This window comes from Hyalella azteca, unplaced genomic scaffold, assembly GCF_000764305.2.
Source record: "Hyalella azteca isolate HAZT.00-mixed unplaced genomic scaffold, Hazt_2.0.2 contig1167, whole genome shotgun sequence".
NCBI classification, from domain to species: Eukaryota; Metazoa; Arthropoda; class Malacostraca; order Amphipoda; family Hyalellidae; genus Hyalella; species Hyalella azteca.
Genome location: NW_025931494.1, coordinates 982 through 26,921, shown reverse-complemented (window position 1 = coordinate 26,921; position 25,940 = coordinate 982). Strand labels below are relative to the sequence as shown.

Sequence of the window (25,940 nt, the reverse complement as noted above, 5' to 3'; positions counted from 1 at the left end):
AAGGACATGAGGGATGTGAAGGACATGAGGGATGTGAAGGACATGAGGGATGTGAAGGACATGAGGGATGTGAAGGACCTGAGGGATGTGAAGGACATGAGGGATGTGAAGGACATGAGGGATGTGAAGGACATGATATGCGTCCAGCAGTTGCACCGCCAGGACCTTAACTATCAGGCTTATCTCTCTGCACTGGAGGTGGTCGTATCAAGTATATACAGTATATACGAGGAAAAGAATAAGGGACATGAGGGACCAAAGGATGCTAGTCTGGATGCATCATCAGATGTATTCATTTGACAAATTGCTCACTCTGAGGTCCTGAAAATGACAGTCTCTCGTTCAGGGTGGGGGTAGATGTTGTAGAAGGGGTGCCCCTTCATGTAGGCCTTCACTGTGGGGTGATCCACCGGCTTGCCTAGCAGCTGCAGGATGTTGCCGTCCAATGTACTTGACAGCAACCTGTGGCAAAAACACAATGTTCAGAGTAACTTGAAGTCGTTGAATTTACATCTGTTTAATGGTTCAAAGCTAACTTCAACACTATAAGAGTGACGAAAATTATTGAAGCTCAAAATTTACTCTCAAGGTAAAGATGCAAAATAATCATTTTCATAGCGCCACATAACAAAAACAATATTTATTTCAACAAGGTTTTTATCAAGCCACTTTGCTGCTTGTTTTATATGTTGATAACTCACCTCATGCCAGCAGTGATGGTCCCAATCCTCTTGCCATCTAGGGTGCCAATAGCCACAGGTCCATCTCCATTGCGGTCCATCTCCATTGGCATCTTCGGCTGCACAATAAAGCATATGTCTCAAAGATTGTTGATATTCCTAGACAAAATCCACATTCAATTGTTTGTCTAGCAGAAACCTAGAGATTCAAGCCGTTAGAACCAAATTGCAATAATATAGACCAAACAGTGGCTGAAATTGTCATGTTTTGAAATGTTTTGCCTCAGGAATTATAAATTTTTGAAATTCATCCATATAATTCACATTCAGACCACATTATTGCTAAAATTTCAAATTAAATACAAATAATGCAGGAAAGAAAACTGAGGAAAAATGTACAATGAAAACATGATAAAATTTTGCAATTTCACAAACTAAATTTCTAAGCATTGAGTGTAATTCAATTAAGAAAGTTAAAATTGGAATAATGCAACTTTTCCATAAGTCATTTTCCTATACACAGGCTCCATATGTAGTGACATATATAATGGTATTTACCATTTTCACCATTGAAAAATTGAGTGGACTTCCACTGGAGACCTTGGTCACAATTAGACAATTGCATACCTTACTTGTAGGAAATTACTATACTAAGATAAAATATATATAATTAATCAATTCACTTACTACCACAACAGCCACTTCCCGGTTGAATGGGTGATCTAGGGTTAAAACCCCTGTTATCGCATAACACAAATTCACTATTGCGCAACACATGAGCCCAAGAAAGGCCAAGTCTTTCAAGTCTCTCAAAGTGATACACATCCTGAAAAATGAACTAGATGCAAATGGGATGTACTACTTAGCAAACAGTTGAATAGGGGCTGAGTGCCTGTTGGAATGAAGCAGATGAATTAGAAGCAAGGCAATAACTTTTAGAGTAACAGGGTTTTTGTTCTTGAAGTCAAAACGGTTCAAGTTTTGTTTGTCAATGGTCCAAGTCACTCTGTTTTAGGGTACATGAATCTATAAAGTATAGTATTCATTATACTTTATAGCCATTATATCATTTTTATCAGCCACCTCTACTTTGTGTCTGTGACCCTTTCAAAAATACATGCTGCAAAATGTCAAGAATCTTGGTTATTGAGCAGAGGTTTTTTACAGAGATTCCAAAGAAGCAGAATTGTAAATGTAAGGCCAGTGAATGAAATGGGCAAGTGTGTTGGAATAATCAAATACAATAATATTATTTAATAACTCTAGAATCGCCAATCACTCAAATTGGCAGCTTGGCATCAATAAATGATGCATAACAGGACTGTAATCAAATAACAGCACACAATTTAGCACAAGCTGTAGGGTTCTGTTTTATGAAAGATAGAAAAATAAGCAAAACTTGTAGATAGAATTAGCTACGGAGTTTTATAGTAACATTGATTGTAATCTCATATATATAGTCCTGTCCCAGACTCTAAAAACAACTCATGGTAACAGTGAGTAGAAAAAACCCTACCCGTTAAAAATTTATCTTTATACTACTAAGACCTCCAACTTGTTCTTTTGTTATTCCAGACTTATAATGATGCAATGAAATCAATAGAAGTGACCATCAGATTTAGTGACCAATACAAGTGACCAGTAACTAGCTGACTTTGATTAACAACAAGGTACATTTTTAATTTTTTGCACTTTCTTATAAATTATTGGATGCCTTTTTGGTCATTTTTGTCACATCATTGCTAGAGAAATGTAGATACTTTCACAGAGAATCTTCTGTAACTATTTTATGTTAGCACTTAGCCCAACCTGAACTGTAACTTTAACATCAACTTTAACTTTGCTGTAACTTCATTTCCATACTGCATTTTCTCAAAGTGGAATATAAAAAAACACATTAGTCTTAAAATTTTTTATATTCTAATTAATATATTTAGACACAGTGTGCTTTTTGAGACTATAACTTTATGTTTGATGTTATTTTTGGCATAAATCAAATCAAAAGTAAAAAAAATACTTTTAACAATATTAGTCATTACAAAAAGCATAGTCAAGTGCGTGAATTGAGGGGAGCCAAATCCGTAGAGTTTTGTCTAGTTTGCCTGGAGCCAGTTGATGATAGACTCAAATCTTGATAAAATTAACAAAACAAGGCTGACAATTAAGAAATAATATCAAACACCTGCAGGTATATATTACTTGTAAAGACAAAATTCACACATAAAAATTTTTACATCTGGGTTTCTTTTCTAACAGACTCGGATTTTTTTAATTTTGAATAATTTAAACTAGTAGCACTACATGCCTGGCAATTATTGAGTATATATACTGGTAATGATCATGAGGTTTGGTGAGTGTAATTCTTCAAAAGATTTGAGGAAAAATTAGAAAAATATTTTTTAGAGTCAAAGACTCTACATTTATGATTTTTTGTTTGCATTTAGGAGTCATTTACACAGAAAATTCATTGGTGTTCCTGTTCTTCTAATATGAGTTCTGCTTATCACTCACCCAAACAGGACATTTGACAGAAGCTACCTGCATATGTGCAAAAATCACCCATGCCCATGGACAATTTCTCTTGAGATAATGGCCCTTGCTCAATTTACATCATGAAAATTAAGTTAATGAGCACATTTTTATCTACTATTTGCCAAAAACTGCTCATAAATATACTTTTTTATCACTCATTTTACTCACTTATTTTTAACAAAATTTTTTTGGGAAAATTACCAAATTTTTCATAATTATTTACAAATGGCTTTTGAGACTTTACTGGTGGCATGCCACAGTACCTACTGGAGTTGATCCACATATTCAATAACAGAGCCATTAGTATAAAATGCAATGGAATTGCTGTAACTAATTTATAAATAAATAACAAGTTTTTATCTTCACTTGGTTAGTTCTTAGGCCCAATATCTTGGTCAATCCAAATAATATGATCAAAGATCAATTGGGATCAAGTTTTGGCAGGAGAAACAGCAAGGACAGGACCATTAAAAAAGTTTCACATCAATTTGGTCCACATTATGAACATCCAGCATTAAAGAGATCCCTAACTTTATAAATAAACAAGAGGAGTGAGATAATTGCTCCCTGGGATACACCAGATCTGATTCAGCTTGATTACAACATCTGCCTTTCTAACTGCACCCAGCAAGAATAGCCTGTAAGGGAGGTTAGACTTTTATAGTTTATTAAAAGACATTGATTAGCTTGATTTTCTTATAAATACTAGCACTTGTAAATTAGCAGGCTGGCCAAATAACTTATTAAATTACCATGGGCTGGATTGACCCTGAATGCATGAAAAATTATACCCAGAATTCTACCCAGCACCCAAGATTCTGAAACAAAGATAGAACCCAGACTTAATTGAAAAAGTGGAGGAGCCACTTTGTAAGATCAGGAAGTAAATGAGACAGAAAGATGAGAATTTTGCACACAATAAAACAGGGGAAGTTTTCTAAGATGAATGAATTTACATTTATGGTCATAAAGGGAACTTGCTCAGTTGCTAAATTTGTTTCATTATTTGAGGCAAGAGCATGAAGGAACCTTATAAGTGAAGATTAAGATAATGTTGAATGTTTAATAAGACTTTTACTCTAGTCGCCACAGCAGTTATTTTGCCGGCAATTAAAATAATACATTTTATGTAATAAACAGAATTGAACTACAACTATTCAAGAATATTGCAACAGATTTTTATATTTATTTGGCTATTGAACCTTTCAAATTACAGTTCAGGCCAGTATTATATAGATTCATCAAGTGGCAACTCATGTGTCATTGGTGCTAAGCATTTGCTCAATGAGGAGGGACCTCTTGTTCTTTTCTGGCCTTCTGCTTTGGATTTATCAGCAATTATCAGACGTATGAATAACTTCAACCCATATAGAAGTTATGAAAGAAATGCCAAGGGTCATGTTGATGCTATGTATGTCACTGGTGTAAAGTGCAAAGTAAAATAAAATAATTTTTTTCAATTCCCAGGCCTCCCAGGTTTATTGAAAACCTTAGGTCTTATTCATAACCTAGGCAAAATAGATTTTTTACTATTTCTTCATTTATATAGTGAAAATAATAGTGTTTTCCTCTTACCCATGTTGCATTAATATAATCATATAGCTAGGTCCTCTAACTTGTTTCAGAGGTCATTTTAGACATATCTCAGTGATACAATACCAATAAAGTGACCACCACATCAGATATCTTATTTAAATAAAAGTCCATATAGTGATTTTTTTGCAAGTTCATAAAAATTTGAGAAATATTTTTGTTCTTTCAATAATGTCATTGCTGTATGTTTAACACCATTTTTAACTTTAGAATCAATTTAACCTGCATACAGTAGTGGAATACAAACAAATTATCTTAAAAATTGTTATAATAGTCTTAGAAAACCCATGCATTTTTAAAATTTTATAAACATACACCATTTTTAAAACTATAACTTCATTTTCTTAGAAACCACTTTTTCCATTGAATGTTTTATAAAACCAACTTGCAACAAGAAGCTCAAAATCTGGCGGCTGAAATAATGGCAGAGAAGTGCACAGACTTTTGTCTTGAAACCATTAACTGCTAGCCTCTAAAAAAATAAAGTTGCAAAAAAGCCACCCATTATAAAGTTTTTAAATATATTATTAGGTTTTCTAACTTTCTCCATACAATAACATATTTTTGTACTACTTTTGTACTGCTTTTTTAATACTATTTTATAAATTACTTCTTCCTCACATTTCACAAATTTAAGTACATAGCATTGTAAAATGAACCATTATGTAGATCATTTTCCTCTATCATAACTGATGTTATACAAATATACATATTTTTTGTTACTGTAGAGAAATTGTATATAAATAGCTGAAAAACATGAAAAATTAAGATTGATATTTTATTTATGACCGTGGATGTAATGACTAAACATAGTGATAGAATCCCATAGGCCACCAGCCAAACCTGCAGCCCTGCCTGAGCCTGAGGGCTTGCAGGTCTCAAGAGCAGCCTTAAAGCCCACTTCTAACTAAAGTAATTTTTCTCCTGTGTAGTACTAATCTTAAGTGAGTTAACTGCATAGTTTTTTTTCATTCATAATTTGCAGGGGCCTCTGACTAGTCCAATGTGGCCCCATGACAGGGTTGTGCATTATAGCTGTCACAGTTTCTCTCAAATGGTACAACCTCTTGGAGGAACAGGGTTTAGTTGGTGCCAACAGTCATATAACAACCTGAAAATCTGAAAATATGAAATATGTGAGAAAAAATAAACTAAAAAATGGAAATAAATAAGAAAAAAAATAAATTAACACCACAAATATTTAGAGGAAATAAACAAAAAAAAATACGAGATTCACAGCCCAGTTAGTTGCAGTATCCATGCCCCTAAACCGAGCGTTACAGGAGACTATATAACTTGCTGAAGGTCCAGCCTGGAGCTTCTTAAAGCCAAGTTGGTAAAGTAAGTAGTGACTAAGTAGCTACTGTGCAGTGTACAGAAAATAAAACATAACTCCTGTGGGCTTTTCTCTGCTGGAGCAAGGACTTGAAACTTATTTACAGGCAAGCAGTAACAGACTTGACAAAGATATGGTTAGTTCTACTTCTGAGATCTGTGGAAAAAGGCTTATGATATTAGGAATCATGATTCATAAGGCATGCAAAACACCTATGGCAATCAAGAATGCACCTACTGCATCAACTATCAGATTCTGGGTTAAGCAGCAATGGGGCTGCCCCCAAGTATATTTTATAGTCACAGGAATTTCAAGACCGATTAGCAGGCTAGTTAAATTAGCTTGAGGTGCAGAGGGCACTATAGCAGTAAGTGTAGGATGGTTTCTGGGGGCCTTTGGGGATTTAATTTTACCACCCATATTTAATTAATTTGAGTTTATTTATTTAATTTAATTTTGAGCAGAAGACTGCATACAAGCTCAAAATAGGCCAAATGTGCTCACACCAGTATGTCCAGGTAATTAAGGCTGTTTCAATGGCTCGGTTACTATGAGAGGCTCAAGGGCAGTTAAAACTTTATCTCTAATCAAAGTTATGAAGTGACCTTTCCCTGATGTATTCACCTCCACTTTCCAAGACTGGTTCCAACTGGCCCGAGCTCTATCATGTACCAATCTTACCGTTTCTTCCCTTGAGCAGAGGGTGAGAGTACAGTAACTAAGCAGGTGAATTTCCCTGGCTGCCTGATCAGCGGCCTTATTACCTGAAATTCCCTGTTGACCTGGAACATACTGAATTTGCACCTCATGGGAGGGCATTAGTGACATGATTTTATTTTGTATATAAAATATTAGGATTAGGTAGGAGTTAGGTTGCCTCTCCCTTATCAGGCAAATTGATGATTGTGAATCCGTGAAGATGAGAATATTCTTAGAGTGGAGGAGGTTTGTTTGTGACCAAAATAAAGCTTCCCTTTTTGCAAACAATTCTGATTCTATTGCCTAACTTTCAGAGTAGAGTTTCCAGCTTAGTAGTACCCCTTTGGAGGGTATGGCAAATGCAGCAGAAGTAGAGTGGAGTGGGGGTGTTTATGTTTGAGCCATCAGTGAAAATAGCTGCGTGACTAGAATATTCAAATTTATAAGATCATAAAAAATTTGAACTGCAATTTCTGAAGATATTTCTGATACTGTTGAGGGAGGAAAATCTATGGAGAAAAAAATTATCACAATTGAACCATGGAGGACTTGGAGAAATTATAGGAGAAGTAAGCAAAGGAGGTCCGAGGAAGTTATATTTGCAGAAATCAGATACAATAGGACCTGGGAGCAGCCGTATCAGGCAGAGGTAGTATTTACACATCAATTCTCTGTTGTGAAAGGTTAGGGGAGGAATATTAGCCTATACCTTCATAGATGAGACAGGGGTCGCATTTCAGCAGCCCAAGGATACATTGCAACACATTCTCAACAAGTAAGAGACATAAGGAGCCATGGGGCATCCAAGACAAATTCCAGGTATCAACATTGGTCGAAAAACACTAGGATGCAACCATCCACACGCAGAGGCATTACTGTGGCTTGTTTATTGATGAATAACATGCATTTTAATTTAGTAAGGTAACGAGTCAGGCCCCATTGTTTAGTGCAGCTGCAGAAAGCCCTCAACTCTTGACTGCATCATTCCTGTGGCTGTGGCAATGTCATAGTTGCTTGTAAAAAGCTACGTCATCGGCATAGTCTGCCACTTTTACTGCTGGCACTGATGAAAGATTACTCATCATTACATTAAACAAGAGCGGTGAGAGAATAGCACCCTTGGGAAAAACTGATTTAATGTCTCTTGTAGCAGAGGTCTCATCATCAAATTGTACTTGATATGAGAGGCCACTGAAGTGAGCACAAAGCCACCTCAATAGTGTACCACAAACCCCACACTGGCTGAGTTTGTAAAACAGGCCTGTATGCCACACTCTGTCAAATGCATTGGAAAAGTCACAGAACACCACCAGAAGGGTTGACCTGGTGGTAAGAGTAGCACGGATTGCAGCCTCTAGCTTGGCAACTTGATCAAATGCTGCTAGGCAGCACCAGAACCCTCCCCGAGAGGGAGCCATTTTGCTCTGGGTGAAAGAACAGTCGCTTGTTTATTAAGGACTTGAGCAATTTCCCCAAGCAAGACAAGAGCGATATTGGTCTGTAAGATGAAATGGAAGTCAAATTTCTAGCTGGTTTGGGGAAAGGAACTATCAAGGCCAGTTTCTGCAAATTGGGTATTGAGGCAGAGCTGATGCTTTTGTTGAAAATGCTGAGAAGCCTGTAATATGATGAGCCACTTCCTCTAGTCCCCTGACAAGTGACAGAGGTGAGCATTATGGATGCAATCCAATCCTGGAGATGTTTTCTTTAAAGACTATCTGGTATTTTGTAGCTCATAGGAAGAGAAAGGCTCATTCAATGGCGAATCAGATTCATCACTCAGTTCCAAGGCCAGAGGAAGAACAACTTGTGAGAGATAGGGAGATGGGGCTGGACATTTGGAAGATTTTTCATAGTTGAGATAGAGGGCTTGTGCTTTACAAAGGGAGTCAGTTACAATGGAGTCTTGTAAGATGAAAGGTTGAGACCATCGGTCAAATGTCCTACAAAGACACTTTACTCATTTCCACAGTTGAGATATGGGGTTGTTGGAGGTGATGTGCTGAAGTATCTTCTCTAAAAGTTCTGCTTTGCCTGCTTGACCTCCCACCTTACTCTGGCTTCACTTCTCTTGAAGGCAATTAGGTTAGCAGGAGAAATTTGGAAATTAGAGCTCTCTTGCCTTCAACAGCTTGAGATCAGCTCTGCGTCCACCAAGACTTACTATACTGGGGAGAAAAAGTGGCCTTGGTCTTGGGAAATACTGGATACTAGCTGACACAATGTTGTCTGTGGAATTGGTACTGCTAACTTCAATGTCTGCAGATGGAGCTGTACTCTTCTGATGCAGAGCGGTTAGCAATGCACCCCATAAACCAGCCTTAAACTTCCAGGATGGTCGAGCTTTATACCTCACTATACCTCACTGTAGATGCCTCAACACCAATGCAGGTGACAACTGGGTGGTGATCACTTCCCATATCATTCTCTGTGTGCACAGAGGCTAGTGGCTGAAGGTCAGTTGAGATTATTGAAAGGACAAGCTTGGGTAGAAAAAGTTATGATAGACACTTGAAAATGTAGAAAGAGATGGAGGAGTTAGTAGAGCTAATCTGGAGTTGTTCAGCAAGACATTTTCTAGGTTTCTTCCACTTGGATTTAGGATTTTGCCTGGCTCCTAACCTGGACTGTTGGCATTAAAGTTGCCTATGACAAGGCACAAGGGCTCTAACTGTTAAAAATAGTGATCAAATTCTCAACATATGATATTCTTGTTAGGTATACAGAGGTTTGTAATTGAGGCTGGCACATTGCTACTTTTTAAGCAGATTTTTATTCCACAGTTACAGCAAGCCCTGGGGAAAAAGTTGCAAATCGTGATCTAAGTAGGTTACACCACTTTGGATAAGCACAGCAAGCCCTCCTCCAGCCTGATGAGCTTCATTGTGCTCGTAAATAGAACTATAATTGATGAAGGCTGGCTCAAAGTTTGGTAAAAGCTGTGTTTCAGAGAGACACACAATACTATGTGGTTTATTTGAGTATCTATGCAGTTTGAGGTTGCTGTGTTTATTACCAAGGCTATGATAGTTCCCCTGAAGTACCTTTACTTCCTGGTGTGAAGACATTCTTTGGACGAGTTGACTTTATATTTTTCAGAGAGCAATGGGTAGTGGGTACCTTTAGATTTTATTTTACTTTCACTTACCTTTTGTTGCCAATTAGATTTGCGGTTCACTGGGTTGCTCTCCTGCTTCTTCCAACAAAGGGAGTCAGCTCAATTGAAGCTTCATTCATTGTGGCATCCAGGATCACATGAGCCTCATCTTGATTGAATTCCTTTGCAGTAGATGCTATGCAAGAAATTTTGGCAATGTGGATAGGGGATGAAGCTAAACTTGGATTTATAGGCACTGTCATGAGGTCTGGATGAGGACTGTCAAGCTGCAGGGTCTCCTTAGTGAGGTTGGTAACAACTTATATGATGTCCATGTTCTTAGTTTTTGGTGCAGAGGGCAATAATTTTTGACATTAATTCAACAAATTGTGTTACAGTAAGTCCCTGCAAAGTGGATATAGAGTTCTGAGTCTGAGTTCCAGTTGTCACAGTTTGGGGAGTAGGGAATTGTTTAGGCTTTACTCTCTTAATTTCTGAGTCCTGGTTCTCACCTGAGATGAGGGAGAAGATTGGGCAGATTGAGAGGTGGACACAGTAGAATGCATTGCTTCAGTAACCTGAGAGATATTGCTCTTGGCAGACTGCTTCACAATCCTCAAAGCTTCTCAATAGGAAATTGCTCAAATCTAATTCTTTCAATCACCCTAGCCCCTTTCATGGATCTACATTCCACCATAGATGGCTGTGTGTTGGTCTCCACAGTGGAAGCAATGTGGACTGCCTTGGTGAGAAGTGAGAACAGTCTTCCACATTATGGGCACCAGAACGGACAACACACTGTGGGGGCAGGGTGGGATTTGGAAGGGTTGATATATGAATATATGTACATATCATATAGGATCTAAAAATGTGTAATAAATTTTCACTTTATATTTAGCTAATATTTTGGAACTGATCATCCTGATAGGCTGGGACAATCTCGAATATATGAACCCACATTCCTAGAATTCCACCCTGCCCTTTAAATTTATACATGTTGAGAGATGAGATCATACAGCCAACCCCTATTCAGCAACATACTAAAAGTACCACAACCAGCATAAAGAATACAGCAGAACACAGTCTTGTTCTGAGATCTAACAAACCAGGAGGTTGCAATAGAGCCTAGTGCAACAAACTCCCTAGGGTTTAGGGAAAGTTAGAATTGTTGAACCAGTTGGTACTTGGTGTTGGTGACACCCACTCAGTTGAGAAATTCTTTTCAATTGACCTGACCTTGATGGTTTGACCTAGAATAAAGCTATAGGAAGCTCTTAATATGGCAGAGCAGGAATTGCTATAGTAAGCTAGAATCTTGGTCAGAAAATTCTCGTCATTACTCTTGAGAAAAAGCCTAGACTCCTGGAGATATGATGGTCTCTCTGCTGAACTGTGTGGAATTCTGGAGTCTTTTATTTACATATCCTATCAATTTCCAGAATTCCAGCTATGATTGGTTGATGGGTTTGTGATTTTAGCTCCTTTCAGCTTTCCAGCTGCGATTGGTTGATGGGGATGTTTTCAAGCTGTAATTGGTTGTGCCAATAAGCCCCGCCTCAAATGTGGTATCTGTACTACTGTACTGGTTAAGGGGGAGGGGGGTGTACCCTCCAGAAAAACTTCCACATTTACAAATGGATCTTTCTGAAACTTCACACATATATGTAAGACCAAAATACAAGAACATTTTGTTTGTATGAATTTTTCGAGAAAATTAATAAAAAATGTGAAATTCATAGAAAACAGGCAAAAAGGGTGTACGGTACTGTAGAAATCTATCTCCTCATAGGGTTTTCAAGACAACATTGAGACACATATCATTCAATGATTGAAGACAATACCAATCGAGTAACGAAGCCTGATTTTTTGTTTTTGCTCTGTTTTTTTTTTATATGCATTTTTTCATTTTCTTCTCATTTTCTTCAAATTTTCCCCCCTCCCCCCATTTTGAATCCAAACTATGCACTATTTAAAAAAAGGTCTTCATTACTTGATAGGTATGTTCTTTACAAATCAAATGGTATATGTCTCATTGCTGTAGCTTCAAAACTCTAGGAGGAGATAGATTTTCCGTGACAATAACTGTAAGTGTTCAGGAGAGCATGACAAAGTCCCACCAGCTTTGCAATAGGCACTCAATGTAGCAAGGATACAAAACTAAACGTTTCTGGAACTTGATTCCACTCAAGGATGGTGGGAGCGACTACATGCGCACCTCCTCGTACACCAGGCGGGTCACTGAACTGCACCTCAAGCAAACACTGTATTTATAGTGCTGGGCAGTGAATTAGATCCTATCTAATTTGTTAAAGAACTCCCTCCCCACCCACCTTTCATGATCTGTCATGAACGCATAAATCAAAGTACAGAGGTAGTAATGGTACCGTTGGATAGGGCAGAATGTCAGTTTTAAGATGAGACTAAATGGGTAACTGAAGCGCAACTCAAGTAGACACTATATTTAAAGTGCTCAGCAGCTAATTAACTCCTATGTAATATGTTAAAGAACACCCACACCCGCCCTCCTTTCATGATCTGTCAGTTCTGTCTTGAAAGAATAAATCAAAGCACAGAGATGGCAATGGTAGCGTTGGATAGGGCAGAATGTCAGCTTTATAAGGAGACTAAAAACCAGAGAAGCCAAATCCGAAAATTTTAGGGTATACCCCCCTTAACTAAATATAGTCAAATGGGGTAAGACAGGATCGCAGCCTTCATGGGGTAAGAAAGGACCAGCCCATGGCGTGCATTCTAATTGCACTGAATTTAATGTGACAAAAGAATATGTTAGAACAATCATTGCCTGTCATTTCAGTGTTTGTGGCAGTCCTCTTCTGCATATAATGAATTTCTGGCTAATTTTTAAAGAAAACCTATGTAAAGAAGGGTCACAAAATAGTTAACCCTGTTTGGGGAATAAGCTCTGTCTTATGACAAAAAATTTTTTGGCCAGGTTTGTGGATGTAGGCAGGTAACCTCAAGTAATAGGCAACTTTTTAGACATACTAGGCATTCCCACATGCTACCATCACTGCTTGACATGTATTCCAAAATGGGGTAAAAAAGGACCGGACATGGGGTAAGACAGGACCACTGAATGATGCTGTTTTACCACACAAGTGATCCTGTCTTACCCTACAAATGGTCCTCTATTACCCTACAGTTTATCAAAAATAGTTTTTAAATAAATATATTATTGTGTACTACATGGAGTATTTTGGTCAACATTTTTTATCTTTTGCTCAAACTTCATTATAACATGTGAGCTTTTTTAATTCAAGAAATTTAGTGCACTATTTTAAATAGCATCAAAGGGATATAGAAAATAGGGATGTCTATTCCCATTAGTGAGCTGCAGAACTATGTGCAAGATTGGCTGGGGGAAAAATCACTGTGTGAAACATGAAAAATAATTATGATCACAGGGTCACACCTCTGTGACAGGGCATGAGCTATGTTTGAAGAAGTGCACCACAAATGCAGTTAGCAAAAAAAAAAACACATGACATCTGACACTGTTTATTACTGACACTTTATTACTGACATCTGACACTTTATTTTTATTACCAATTTGATACATTTTTCAGACAATGACACTAATGGAATATACATGAAGCATATAGCAGTGCTCTACAATGAACCAAAGCCAACCCACTATTACTATACTTAACAAAGTTTTCTTGTAACAAAAACTTCTGTGACTGATATTAGAGTTGACTTCCCACAACACAAAACAGTAACAAGTGGTTGTTTAATCAAATAATGTTTATCAAATAATGTTTAATCAAATAATAATGGTTTTTTAGTTATTCATGGTATAGACGCTTCAGGCTTGTTAGTGATTTCGGTCCTGTCTTACCCATCTGACTATACTTAAACTTGATCATTACAAACAAAGGGCCTAGAAACTTTTCAAAAAATCCATTAAATAAAATAGAAATAAAAAATATCTATCAAATAAGATACATCCAAATAATTTTATAACAAATCTGATGTACTATACAATTTAAACAGTTTGTCCACTTTTGATCCTCCTTTTCATTTATAGTCAAGTCACTTGGCAGAGCACTGTATCTAAGGAAAGCTTTTCACCTTGGGTGGAAAGCTTTTTTTTTTTGTAAGTGAAATTCCATTCTTAGAATTCCAGATAAAAATCCAGCCTGCTGCTGAAGGTCCATCAACATGCCTCGTGGACAGAAATGTGCCGTCTTCCTATAAACTGTACAAAATGTACTATGAGTTATTGGACCATTAGGATGACTAGGTAACATTGTTTTGAGTGAAGATCTTGAAGAAGCTCTGAGTCTGGGCCTCAACAGTTCCACTGTGCCTGTGGAGAGAATTCTGAAAGGCAAAGATAAGGTAACAACCTCATTGTTTCAAGTAATTTTCAACTCATGCACCTTAGACCTTACCAAACTTTCTTAACCTTGGGTACCAGTGTTTCCAAGTGAGCCAATATGTTGCAAAACCTTTTGATTTTCAGCATTTCAAGAGTCAAGACATTGGTCACAGACTCACAGTGCAATCAGTTGCAGAAATCCCTCACCCGGCTCACCGAGAGTTCCTACTCTGTACTCCCTACACCTACATTAATGGTAGGGTTTAGGTAGGGTGTAGGGTTCCCTACACCTACAAACCCTACACTAATGGTAGGGTTTGCCCTATCATTATTGAGCACTTATGAGCAGCCTACCAGCACCAGGTAGTCAGGACCGAACTTGTAGAGCAGTCCATATCTAATAAAAAAATCTAGATGCTCTGAGCCTCCGGGAAAAGCAATTCGAAGGTTTTGCAATTGTGAATGGCACTGAGCCACTGACCAACTCTCTTTAGTCTTTACTTTAGGGACTTAAGAGTTTCGGGAATAAAGTTGATGTCACTGTCATTTGACTTGTTGGCTACTGCCAACTGGCGATGATAGTAGGTATCAAAGGGACAGAAAAGGAAAGGGAGACGGGCCGGCGTCCCTGTCTGAATCAGACATAGATGTACCCCCACGTCCCCCAGTACCCTTGCGCGGCATCATTGTAATTATAGGAGCTCGAGCTTTGAAGCTCAACTTCTGCTCCTCACACACGTGACTCACCTATTTTAAGAATACTGAAAAATATTTATGATATATATACTACATATATATGGCTACTCTGTCCTATTTTTCTGGTGGGCACAAATTATAGAATGTAACTTAGTCGCGTTCGTCTTCGCAAGCATGGTTCTACTGCGCAATTTCGTTTTCGTCGAAATTCGTTTTCGAGGGTAACGTTTTCAGGCACTTAACCGAAAAATTTTTACCTAAAGCATCGGCGGTAAGGTTACGATAGTTTTTAAAATTAATTGAATTCACAACCCAAATTTAACATAACATAAGTCGAATGTTTGGTTTTTGCAGAAAATATATAATTTCCAATTATAGGAATTTGTTTATTACATATGAAAAAGATGCATCAAGAAAATTCATGGGTTTAATTGGAAAATCATTTATCATGGTGAAGCCATTATTTGTATAGAAAGATACTCATTTAATATAGTAACAATTGGGACAAAATTGAACATAGCTGTGGACTACTTAGTCACTCTGAAGCAAGTCATGTCTGCTTCGAAACACAAATAATTAAAAAGTCTTAGTTAATTGTTAGCTCTTAATTACGGGAATCGGCCTTCTAACGATTTCGATGACCGCCAATTTTGCGATCGTGACGATGGCACGGTCGCAAGTGTTGTCTAATTAATTGATGTTCTTTCTCGACGCAATTCTGCTCGTGTATTATTTAACTTCGGACTTACTGAACTATGCTTATCATCAGAGGAAATGATCTCTACAATTATTTGCGAACTTTTATACCAAAACAAAATTTTAGATGATTGATACATAGGAAATTTGTCTTTAGACGAGATTTTTTACCACCGAACAACATCTACACGATTTGCGAAAAAGAATGGAAAGTTTCAATATATCCGAGAATCTGCTATACACATTTTAATTTCGCGTTATCTGCACGTTCTTCAGTTATGTGAGAAACACTTAATCTCTTCCGTGGTCCCAGGATTATAGTCTGATCTATTTAAAAAATTATTTTTTGACTTGATCGCTTAGGCGCTAAGGCTCGTGTCAAATTATTTTTTTCTCGTGTTGAGTATTATTATTTTATTTCTACGGAGCATTTATCGTGGCGTCTGGATCAGGCGAACATCGAGGGCACGTCACACACAAATTTAATAGCAAGCAAAAAGTAAATGGACAAGAGAAAGGATGGAAATGGATAAAAATGACCAAGCATTCAATTCATAGGCTCTACGAAATAGTTCAGTCTTCAAGCGTCGACGAAACACCTGCAACAAAGGAGCCGATGTTACGGAAGCCGGCTCCCGGCAGACTGTTCCAGGTTCTGGCAGTGGCGATCGAGAACGCTCTGTCGCCGACGGTAGATAGACATGTATATGGTGGACTGCCGTTGATGGCGAACGCAGCCGTCTTCTGGAAGGCAGATTCGACACGGGATGCAGACATTCCATGAGATAAGGAGGCACCAGACCGTGAAGACATCAGAACATCGACTTAGAAGTGCGTGCGCGCTGCTTCATGCGCAGCCAGTGAAGATCGCGCAATATCGGCGTCAGGTGGTCGAATTTCTACTTATTGCATACGAGTCGCGCCGCAGCGTTTATCACGGATTGCAGTTTATTCAGTGCCGTGGCCGGAAGTCCAGAGAGTGTGCTATTACCATAGTTTAATCGGATCAGAACGAGCGCCACCACGTGGGCCTCGAGAGACAGCAGCTGAAGTATTCGTCGCAGAGCGCAATCGGCGGTGACTTTGGCTACGTACTTGTCCATAGAAAGTTCCGAGTCCAGTAGAATGCCAAGGTTGCGAACCGAAGACACAGACAGACATGGCGAACTCGTTGGCCGGAAGCTGATGCTGGTGCCAAGCAGTCGCAAACCAAATAAAATCGATGACGGCGTCCATGCAGACAGACATCCGGTCCAGCAACGATGCAACATCAGCCGGTGCACAGAAGCCATAAATTTGGGTGTCATCGGCGAACATATGCGGATTCAAACTTTGTGAATCAATTATGTGCAATACGTCGACAGCATATAACAGGAAGGAGATCGGGCCAAGAACTGATCCCTGCGATACGCTGCAAGTGACCAACGATGGCGTAGATGAAGAGTTCTTGCGTCGAACGCATTAATATCTATTGCAGAGATAAGATTCGAATCATCGCAGTACTGTACCGCGTAGGTCGAATGATACATCAAGTCAACCCAATAAAGTGGCGTGATCGACCGTGTCAAACGCGGCCGACAGGTCGCATCAAGCCAGTGCCACTATGTCGCCGCGGTCTACTGCTCGTAGAATGTCTGAAAGCACCTTTAGAACAGTGGTTTCCGTTGAGTGGAGATGACGGTATGCAGACGAGGCGAGGCATGAGACTGGAGCGCTGAAGATGGTTGTTCAGCTGTCGGGCCACAACGTAACGAAAACGCGAAAGGCCAAGAATAACAATTCGAACTAGTCGAAAATCTAAGATATTTATTTAATAAAGAGCAAAAAACTGGCACAAAATTATTGAAGCTTGGAGATAGATTTTGGCCCCCGCTCGAATGAGGTCGGTGTCGCACCCGTGCAGTCCGAAGATTGGAAAGCTGGGGGAATACGACAGAGATTTCACTTTTCGTTTCAGTTATGGGTTTAATGTAATAGTTATAGTTATAGTTATTCAGTAACAGTTATAGTTATAGTTAATCAGTAATAGTTATAGTTATGGTTATTCAGTAATAGTTTATAGTTATAGTTATTCAGTAATAGTTATAGTTATCCAGTAATAGTTTTAGTTATAAGGTAACAGTTTACGAGTAGTAATGCGGATGGTAAGTACTTTTAGGATTTATTAGACAGCAGCACGCACCCCCCAATCATGTGCTCTAAACTGTGACAAATCACACAGCTCACCTCCATGACTTAGGGCGCACGCTAGTCCCAGGGCTGGTCCCGTGCAGGCGACTGACGTCAGGCAAGGCGACAGACGTCAGGCAAGGCGACAGACGTCAGCCAAGGCGACAGACGTCAGGCAAGGCGACAGCCGTCAGGCAAGGCGACATTTTTGAGGTGCGATTAAAGCATAAAATCCAAATGCGTCTTAATCCCTCCGCTGGCTAAGCCGAATAAAGTTTGTGCCAGCGTTAGTGAATGTATATGGCGAACCTAAATCCTGAAATTTTCTATTGAAATTCAATCATGGACGGACCAAAACCTACTACGGGCGCAGTTCCTAAACTAACTTCCACAACCGCCTCCGGGAGGGTTAGTCGTCGTCCAACTGGCGAATTTCGTAAATTTTACGAACAATGCAAAATACAGCTTCTTGACCACATCAAAAGATGCGACAACATAGAAACTAATGACAATGTATCAAAAATTACGGAACAACGCGTGAACTTGAGGGAGCTGTGGCGTGCCTGCAAGAGCGCTCTGCGCGAGTTAATGGGGTCTCTCGAAAGGGAAGCCGCCTCCGCAGAAGTCAAAGCGTGTCAGACAGACCTCCAAGAGCTTTACTTCCAGACAAAGAAGTGTGATTTGACGTTGATTCAAGCGCTCGGAAATCGCAGGAAGCCTCCTTCCTTAGCAACCTTATCAACTCTGAATACCGCTTCTCGTGCTTTGGAAGCCACAGCAGCCGAAGGTAAACATTTGAAATCTGCTACCAAGCGTTCAACTTACGAGCTCGAAGACCTCAACCTACAGGAAAATCTAATTGATCTCAAGCATCAGAAAGCCAAACTAGATCTAGAACACCAGAGAAAGTCGTTACTCCTCGATAATGCCATTAGAAAATCTGCGAACGAAGTTGTCAGCGCTCATTCGTCGCGGGACAGCCTCAGTAACTTGAGCTCAGATTCCCTGTCTGAGAAAGGCAAAAGGGAGCTGATGCGCTCATGGCTGAACAGCCACAACGACCTGCCTCCGGAAACCGTCGACCACTTGCTTGCACGTCACGGTTCCGTCACCACAGCGGGGAGCGTTATCGGTAGAGATGCTCAACCCCGACGCATGACGCCGACAATTGATCCAGCCACGCGTCATCTACTGATAGCAGATTTGAAGAAGGTACCATGCACTCCATTTGCTGGAGAACCTCGCCTTTTTCAACGCTGGCTGAGTTCTTTCCAGCAAAGGATGGCTCCCCTTTCTCTTTCACCGCTCGATTCGATAGAAATTCTTGAGGCTCATACCATCGGTGCCCCTCGGGAGCTCGTGCAGACGCTCGGTGCTACCATGGGCACAGAGCCCGAACAAGTTCTTTCAGACGTCTTGTGCGAGTTAAAGCGAAGATTCGGTTCTAATGTCGAGATAGCCAGGAGCCTGCGAAGACAGATTGCAGAGTTCCCCGACATAAAAGGCAACGAGTCTGATGCTAAGGTTGCCTCACAGTTGCGACGGTTAAGCGATCTGTGCAATGTAGTTGGAAATCATTTGAATAGGTACCACTCCCGACCTGCGTACTTTGAACGACGCTGCTGGCTTAGAGCCCTTGAGACAAAAATTACCGGTATTTATGAACAACAAATGGCGCACGATAAAATCTCGGTACCAAGCAAAAGAAGACGAACATCCTCCTTTCACTATTTTCTGTCGGTTCCTACAGGAACAGACAAATATTCTATGCGACGATCAGCCGAGTGGCGCCAATCCACGCCCAGTCGCCGTTCACGACAAGCCTGTTAATAAGAATGTTCGAACGCTCCTCACGGCCGAAAATTCCACGGCTCCCCCCATTCAGTCTCCTCACAAGTGCGCATTGCATAAGTCAAACAGCCACGCAACATGGGATTGCAAAGCATTCCTTCAGGCCGATGCAAAATTGAAGCGACTCCTTGTACACAGTCACAATATCTGTTTCCGCTGCGCCGGACAGCATTCGGCAAAAGATTGCAAGAAAGCTCTTAAATGCAACCATTGTCAAGCAGACAACCACATAACTGCTCTTCATTATTCGCGCGCACCAGGACCTAACGCGAAGGATAAAACGCCGAATCAGGAACTTCAGCGAAGAAACCGGGAAACCAAGCCATCGAGCCCAAGCAACGATCTCTGCACTGACACTGATGGATCCTTTCATGGTAAAAGTTGCAGTAAGACGCTTCTTGTTGAAGTCACTCTCCCCACAACCAATCAATCAGTTCGGACTTACGCCATCCTTGATGAACAATCAAACCGCAGTTTTGCATCCCGAAAAGTTTTTGAATTTTTCAACGCTCAAGCTGAGACACACACTTACTCCATCACAACGCTCTCCGGCCAGAAATCTTTGATGACGGGTAGAGTAATAACTGGACTCACAATTAGAGGAATTCAGGAGAAGGAGACATTTCCTTTGCCTTCTCTCTTGGAAAATCAATTTATTCCTCAAACCAAGGACGAAGTCGCCACTAGGAGTCTCGTGGAAAAACACCCACGGTTGTCTCACCTGGCGCGCCATTTCTTGCCTCTGGACGAGTCTGCTACCGTGACTCTTCTCATCGGACGTGACGGTAAAGACGTTCTACGTTCGACCACTGAGCAGACGGTCGCTCCATTTGCTCACCGTACATCGCTGGGGTGGGCTGTAGTGGGCGACATCTGCCCATTTGATCATCCCACGAACGACGGACGCGTCAAAACTCTACGGACTTCCGTCGTCCTCGATCACGACCACTTCACGGCTGCACCGGCATTTTCTCCTGTTGAGAAGACAGATATTTTCATAGAAAAATACGATGATGATGCTCCAGGTCTCTCAAGTGAAGATAACAAATTCCTCATGACCCTTAATAAGGTGAAAATAAACGCCTCGGGCAATTTGAAAACCCCGATTCCTCTGAAAAACGAATTCTTCGCATTCCCTGATAACAAAGAAGCTGTCTATCGCAGAGAAAATAATACCCTGCGACGGCTAAGAAGGGACCCTGTAAAATTAGGGCAGTGCTTGGAAGTAATGGGGAAATATCTCGCATCCGGCCATGTAAAGCCGTTCCGGATTGCGAATTATCAGGAGAACCACATAAAACGTGGTTCTTACCAGTTTTTCCCGTGGAACATCCTAAAAAGAAGAAAATACGCATCGTCTTAGACAGCGCAGCGAGCTACCACAATGTGAGTCTCAACGCCCAACTCATTCAAGGACCCGATCAGAACAATTCTCTGCAGGCCGTACTGACCCGTTTTAGGGAAGGCCCGATAGGTTTCATAGCCGACGTGGAGCAAATGTTTCATTCGTTTTTCGTGGAACCTCAGCACAGAAACCTTATGAGATTCTTTTGGTTCAAAGATAATCATCCGGACAACAGGTTATGCCAATTTCGAGCCAAGGTGCACGTTTTTGGAAATTGCTCTAGTCCAGCGGTTGCGACCTTCTGCCTCCGAAAAGCTGCTGAGATCGGCAAAGACGAGAAACTTCCTCAAACAAGGGTTTGCGATTCGACCCAGCAATCAGAGATCATTAAAAAGGCTCAGAACTACATTGCTCGGAACTTCTACGTCGACGATGGCCTCGGTACTGCTGATTCCGTCGACGAGGCTATCGCAGTTATTGAAGCTTCTCGCGCGCTGCTCGCACTTAAGAACATCCGTCTGCATAAAATAATGTGCACAGATAATGACGTCACTAACGCCTTTCCTCCGACGGAAAGAGCTCATAAACAAGAAGAATTTGCTTTCAATGATGAAAACACCCAACGAGCGCTTGGAGTTGCATGGAACACAGCCACCGACGCGTTTGTTATGAAAATTGACATTTCACCAAAGCCTTTCACGAGACGAGGTCTCCTTTCTATGGTGAATTCAATTTTCGACCCATTGGGCATTGCCGCGCCAGTCACTCTTACTGGGCGCCTACTTCAACGAGAAATTCTTGGTTCGAACGAAAACGAGCAGAAGAACCTATCCTCTGACTCATTGGGACGACCCGTTGGGTGCTCTGCACAGAGCTCCATGGGAACGGTGGCTCAGCGCCTTGGAGCAATTGAGCACCCTTTCGATGCCTCGAAGCTTCGTCCCTCCAAATTTTGACGCGAGCCCCGAAAGAAACCTCCACGTTTTCTCAGATGCTTCTGACAACGCCATTGGCAGTGTCATTTACTTACAATGCGTCAGCAACGCGGGAACTTCATCCGTATCTTTCGTGCATGGTAGTAGCAGAGTGGCTCCTAAAGGCGCGACATCAATTCCACGCCTTGAACTGTGCGCTGCTGTGGAGGCGGTTCTGTATGCGCAGTCCCGCATACAGAAGGGATTTGACTACACCGCCGAGCTCAGTATCTTATTACACTGGCAGTCAAGTTGTGCTCGGTTACATCAGAAACGAGGAAAAACGCTTCTCTCGTTATGTATCTCACAGAGTCGGAGTCATCCACAGAGCATCCGACCCAAGTCAGTGTGTAATCGGATTAAAAAACTCGAGGAAATAACGAAAATTATTTGGGATTCATTTTTAAATCTACATAACTGATCAATTGATCACAAGTTTCTTGAAGGGTTACTCAATGATTTATTAAGGGTGTGAAGATTATACCGAAACAGATATGTTAGTGTTTCTTGGTTGAAGTACCAGGCAATAAGTCCAGCAGCTATCTCAATCAATCGTCAGTTATGGAAAGATCGGGTTCCAAAGGCCGGATCCCTTGTGAATCAAGTCACGAAATGTTCAAGAATCGGCAACAGGCCATGGGCCTATTTCTTCAATGCCGACACTTCTATTCTATTCTAAAGCTTTTAAGTGTGCTGTGTCACAGCACACTTAAACACACACAGCACTTAAACACACACAGCACACAGCACTTAAGTGTGCTGTGTGCTTTAAGTGTGCTGTGTATGTCATACGCATACCTGCTTGACTGAGTGCGCATATTTTGGACCACAACGAAGCTATTCTGCAAAAGGCTTTAAATCATAGCCGCCATAACAGATATTAAGCAGATTTATTAACATTCATCACAACGAGCACATACATCATGCATTTGTGAGAATCAGTGCAGGAAATTGCGTAGGAATAACACTTCTTTATGTTATATATTGATTTATTTAAACGACTACATGCACATCAGCCATCAGTCTGATGGACTGCAAGCTTTTAGTAGAATTATTCACCTCTTCAATCCGAAAAAAATGTTGAAATTATCAGCTCATGCAGAGCTGGAAAATGATTCTTATTTTTAAATAGCTCTTATTTTTAACGAAACGTTGAGCGTCAGGCATCATGTAGGACGCCTGCCAGTTTACACGAGTTACGCCGCCATGGGCGCGACGCGCTCTATTCTTTATGATGAGCGCTGACAAACGACGGAAGTCTACGGATTTTCTAACATCAATATTTAAATANACGGCCTGTCTCTTATACACATCTAGATGTGTATAAGAGACAGGTGGGGAGGTGGCTGGTGTTGACGGTGGGGAGGTGGCTGGTGTTGACGGTAGGGAGGTGGCTGGTGTTGACGGTGGGGAGGTTGCTGGTGTTTTGACTCTGTATAATTTTAGCAAGCTCGTAAATTTCCTGTGCGGTTATAAACCGGAGCATTTCTTGCGTAAATTCAAAACAGATTATGACCAAATTGCGCGTATTCATTGTCTTTTTGAGATAGTTCTATTTGTCGCTCCTCACCAGCAGAACAAAGTATGCAGTTCTCGGCACATTTCCAGGTTTTATGCCTCCTACCCGGACATCATTTCATGTACGGGCGACAGAAGCTCAAAAATAGCTAGCAAAGGCTATAAGAATTTAATTAACGCATGATATGACCAAGCGATGTGGCTGCCACATCGCCATGACTGAGCATAAGCTATATTGATGCTACGACTGCGCTATTCAGAACGGCTGTCAACCCTGGCACGGCATCATCGACATTATGTATAATTATTAATCATCATCACAACGGGCACATTAATCGTATAAATGTTTACTTTAGTGCAGGAAATCTCTTAGCACGAAACACTTATTTTTTCCTATAATAATTTATGAAGACGACAGCATGATATATTATATGCAGAAGGGCAGTGAGTACAAAATTAAAAATTTGTACAAAATATTAGGTCGAAAGGAAAAGTTTCAGAGGTTATATCATTAATCTGAATTATCGGTTCATGAATTGTTTTAATTAATTAGAGTATTTTTTAGAAATTTAGACTTATGAAATTACAATTTGTTTTTAGTCTTGAATTTAAATGCATGTATATGTTATTCAGTGTAGAAGAAATTCATCCAGCAGGGTAAGAGCGGCCAATCTCCATTGGTCCAATTCTATAGCTGGACTAACGCCGGACCGTAATTGGGAATTATCAGCTTCTCTGTACTACGGCTGGAGCAGTAGCAGTACATTTGCTTTTTATCTAATGTTTTAGGAGACCAAAAGAAAGGACTTTTCCTGGCTAAAATTTACCATCTGGTGATCGGGAAGTACAACATGAAGCTTGCCATCAAGTTTCACTTTACGATCGTGGAGTAGCTCTTCTTTTCATTTCATTGCTGAAAGATTTTAATTTGTGAATTAAAACTTGTCTCATTATATAATGATTGAAATGTATGTGTTATTCATTTTATTTCCATATATAATTAAATGATAGTAACTATCGATGGATTATACGAGTGAATAATGAAATTTATATCAAATTGAATGATTGAAATTAACATGCGTGATATACCAAATCAGGAGAGTCTCTGACACATCCTGCATTTATTTGACGATGAAAGAAATCTTATGCAGATAAATTTTGGGATATATATTGACGGAAAACAATCTCAGAATAAGATAAAATGTCCAATCATGGAACTAGAATCTCAACACCTAGGACATTTCACGCTAGCAACTGGGAAACCTAGCTTACAGGTTTCTATTTAATTCTACTTAGTTGTCTATATAATTAGGGCTGTATTACAATTCGAGTATTAATCTTTCAAGCCTCGCGTGGAGGAACATATGATATCAAAGAGAATAAATGTAACGTGGATCGTTTAGAAGCGTTATCACAATAAGAGTTAGTTTAAAGAAGGGTTAGAGACCAACAACTCAAGCCGGCATAACTTTTGAACATTTTCGCGTCCTGTGCTTTGTAAACGCTGCCAAATGTTGCACATTTTGCGAAGGAAGAATATTTATTTTTCAGCAAAACGGTTGAATGATGTTGCCAGTTGATGCTAATATCTGAATTCTTCCCATAATACAGAGAATGTTCCCACCGCCTTCACCAATAGTTATAATGTTAAGTTTTGTATATATTGCCTTATAGATAGGCAGATTCTTGCAAAAAATAATAGGATGACGCATTGGCAAATGAAATTGGACAAAGATTCTTCATTGATTAAATTAATAGTAAAGTAATATAGATACATAGCTTGAAAACATACACTTTACAACTCAGGATTCAACCTCAACGCTCTCAGTCGCGATGTTCCAATAGCCGCAGCGCATCATAACTGATGGCAACCTATTCGCCATAACTATGGTACGGTGTGCTATTTCTTCAATATTTTCAACATATGGCATCATCTCAACACGACTGATTCAGTAGAAGTAACGTAGCATGAACTTATGTATTGTTCCTAATGTATATTTTGTGGAAACTAATAATCAGTCAAATATATGATTGCGTACAAAACAGTTTCCAATAGGCCATGGGCCCATTTCTTCAGCGCCGACACTTCTATTCTATTCTGTAAGAAAAATACCTATATAATATGAAGTCTTAATGCTATTATTTATTATTGCAGTAATCACTGTTATTTCATTAAATTATCTCAATAAAACTGAAAATTAAATACATTTTTGTTGATAATGCAGAAATCACTTAGAGAACGTTAATATATTTATATATACATAATACTAACTTATTTTACCATTTTCCTAGTTGACTTGGTCACATAGCTAGATTTACCGCAGTTTATGCTCCAGTTCCTATTTTTCTACGATTCGCAATAATTTTCGTTACTTTGTTTCGTGGGAAACTATAGAATTATGAAATAAATGA

The 25,940-nt window shown here is 39.9% G+C and overlaps 1 protein-coding gene across 1 annotated transcript in view; it reads right to left on the bottom strand.

The window, feature by feature from the left end:
- The window catches only part of LOC108669738 (hypoxia up-regulated protein 1), a gene marked incomplete in the record, with an annotated part of 3,817 nt that extends 2,247 nt beyond the window's left edge, over positions 1–1,570 (bottom strand). The window contains 3 exon segments of the mRNA XM_018157144.2: positions 313–462; positions 702–799; positions 1,368–1,570. Of these exon segments, the coding sequence (XP_018012633.2) occupies positions 313–462; positions 702–799; positions 1,368–1,505 (386 nt within the window).
- Between the last annotated feature and the right edge of the window lie 24,370 nt (positions 1,571–25,940).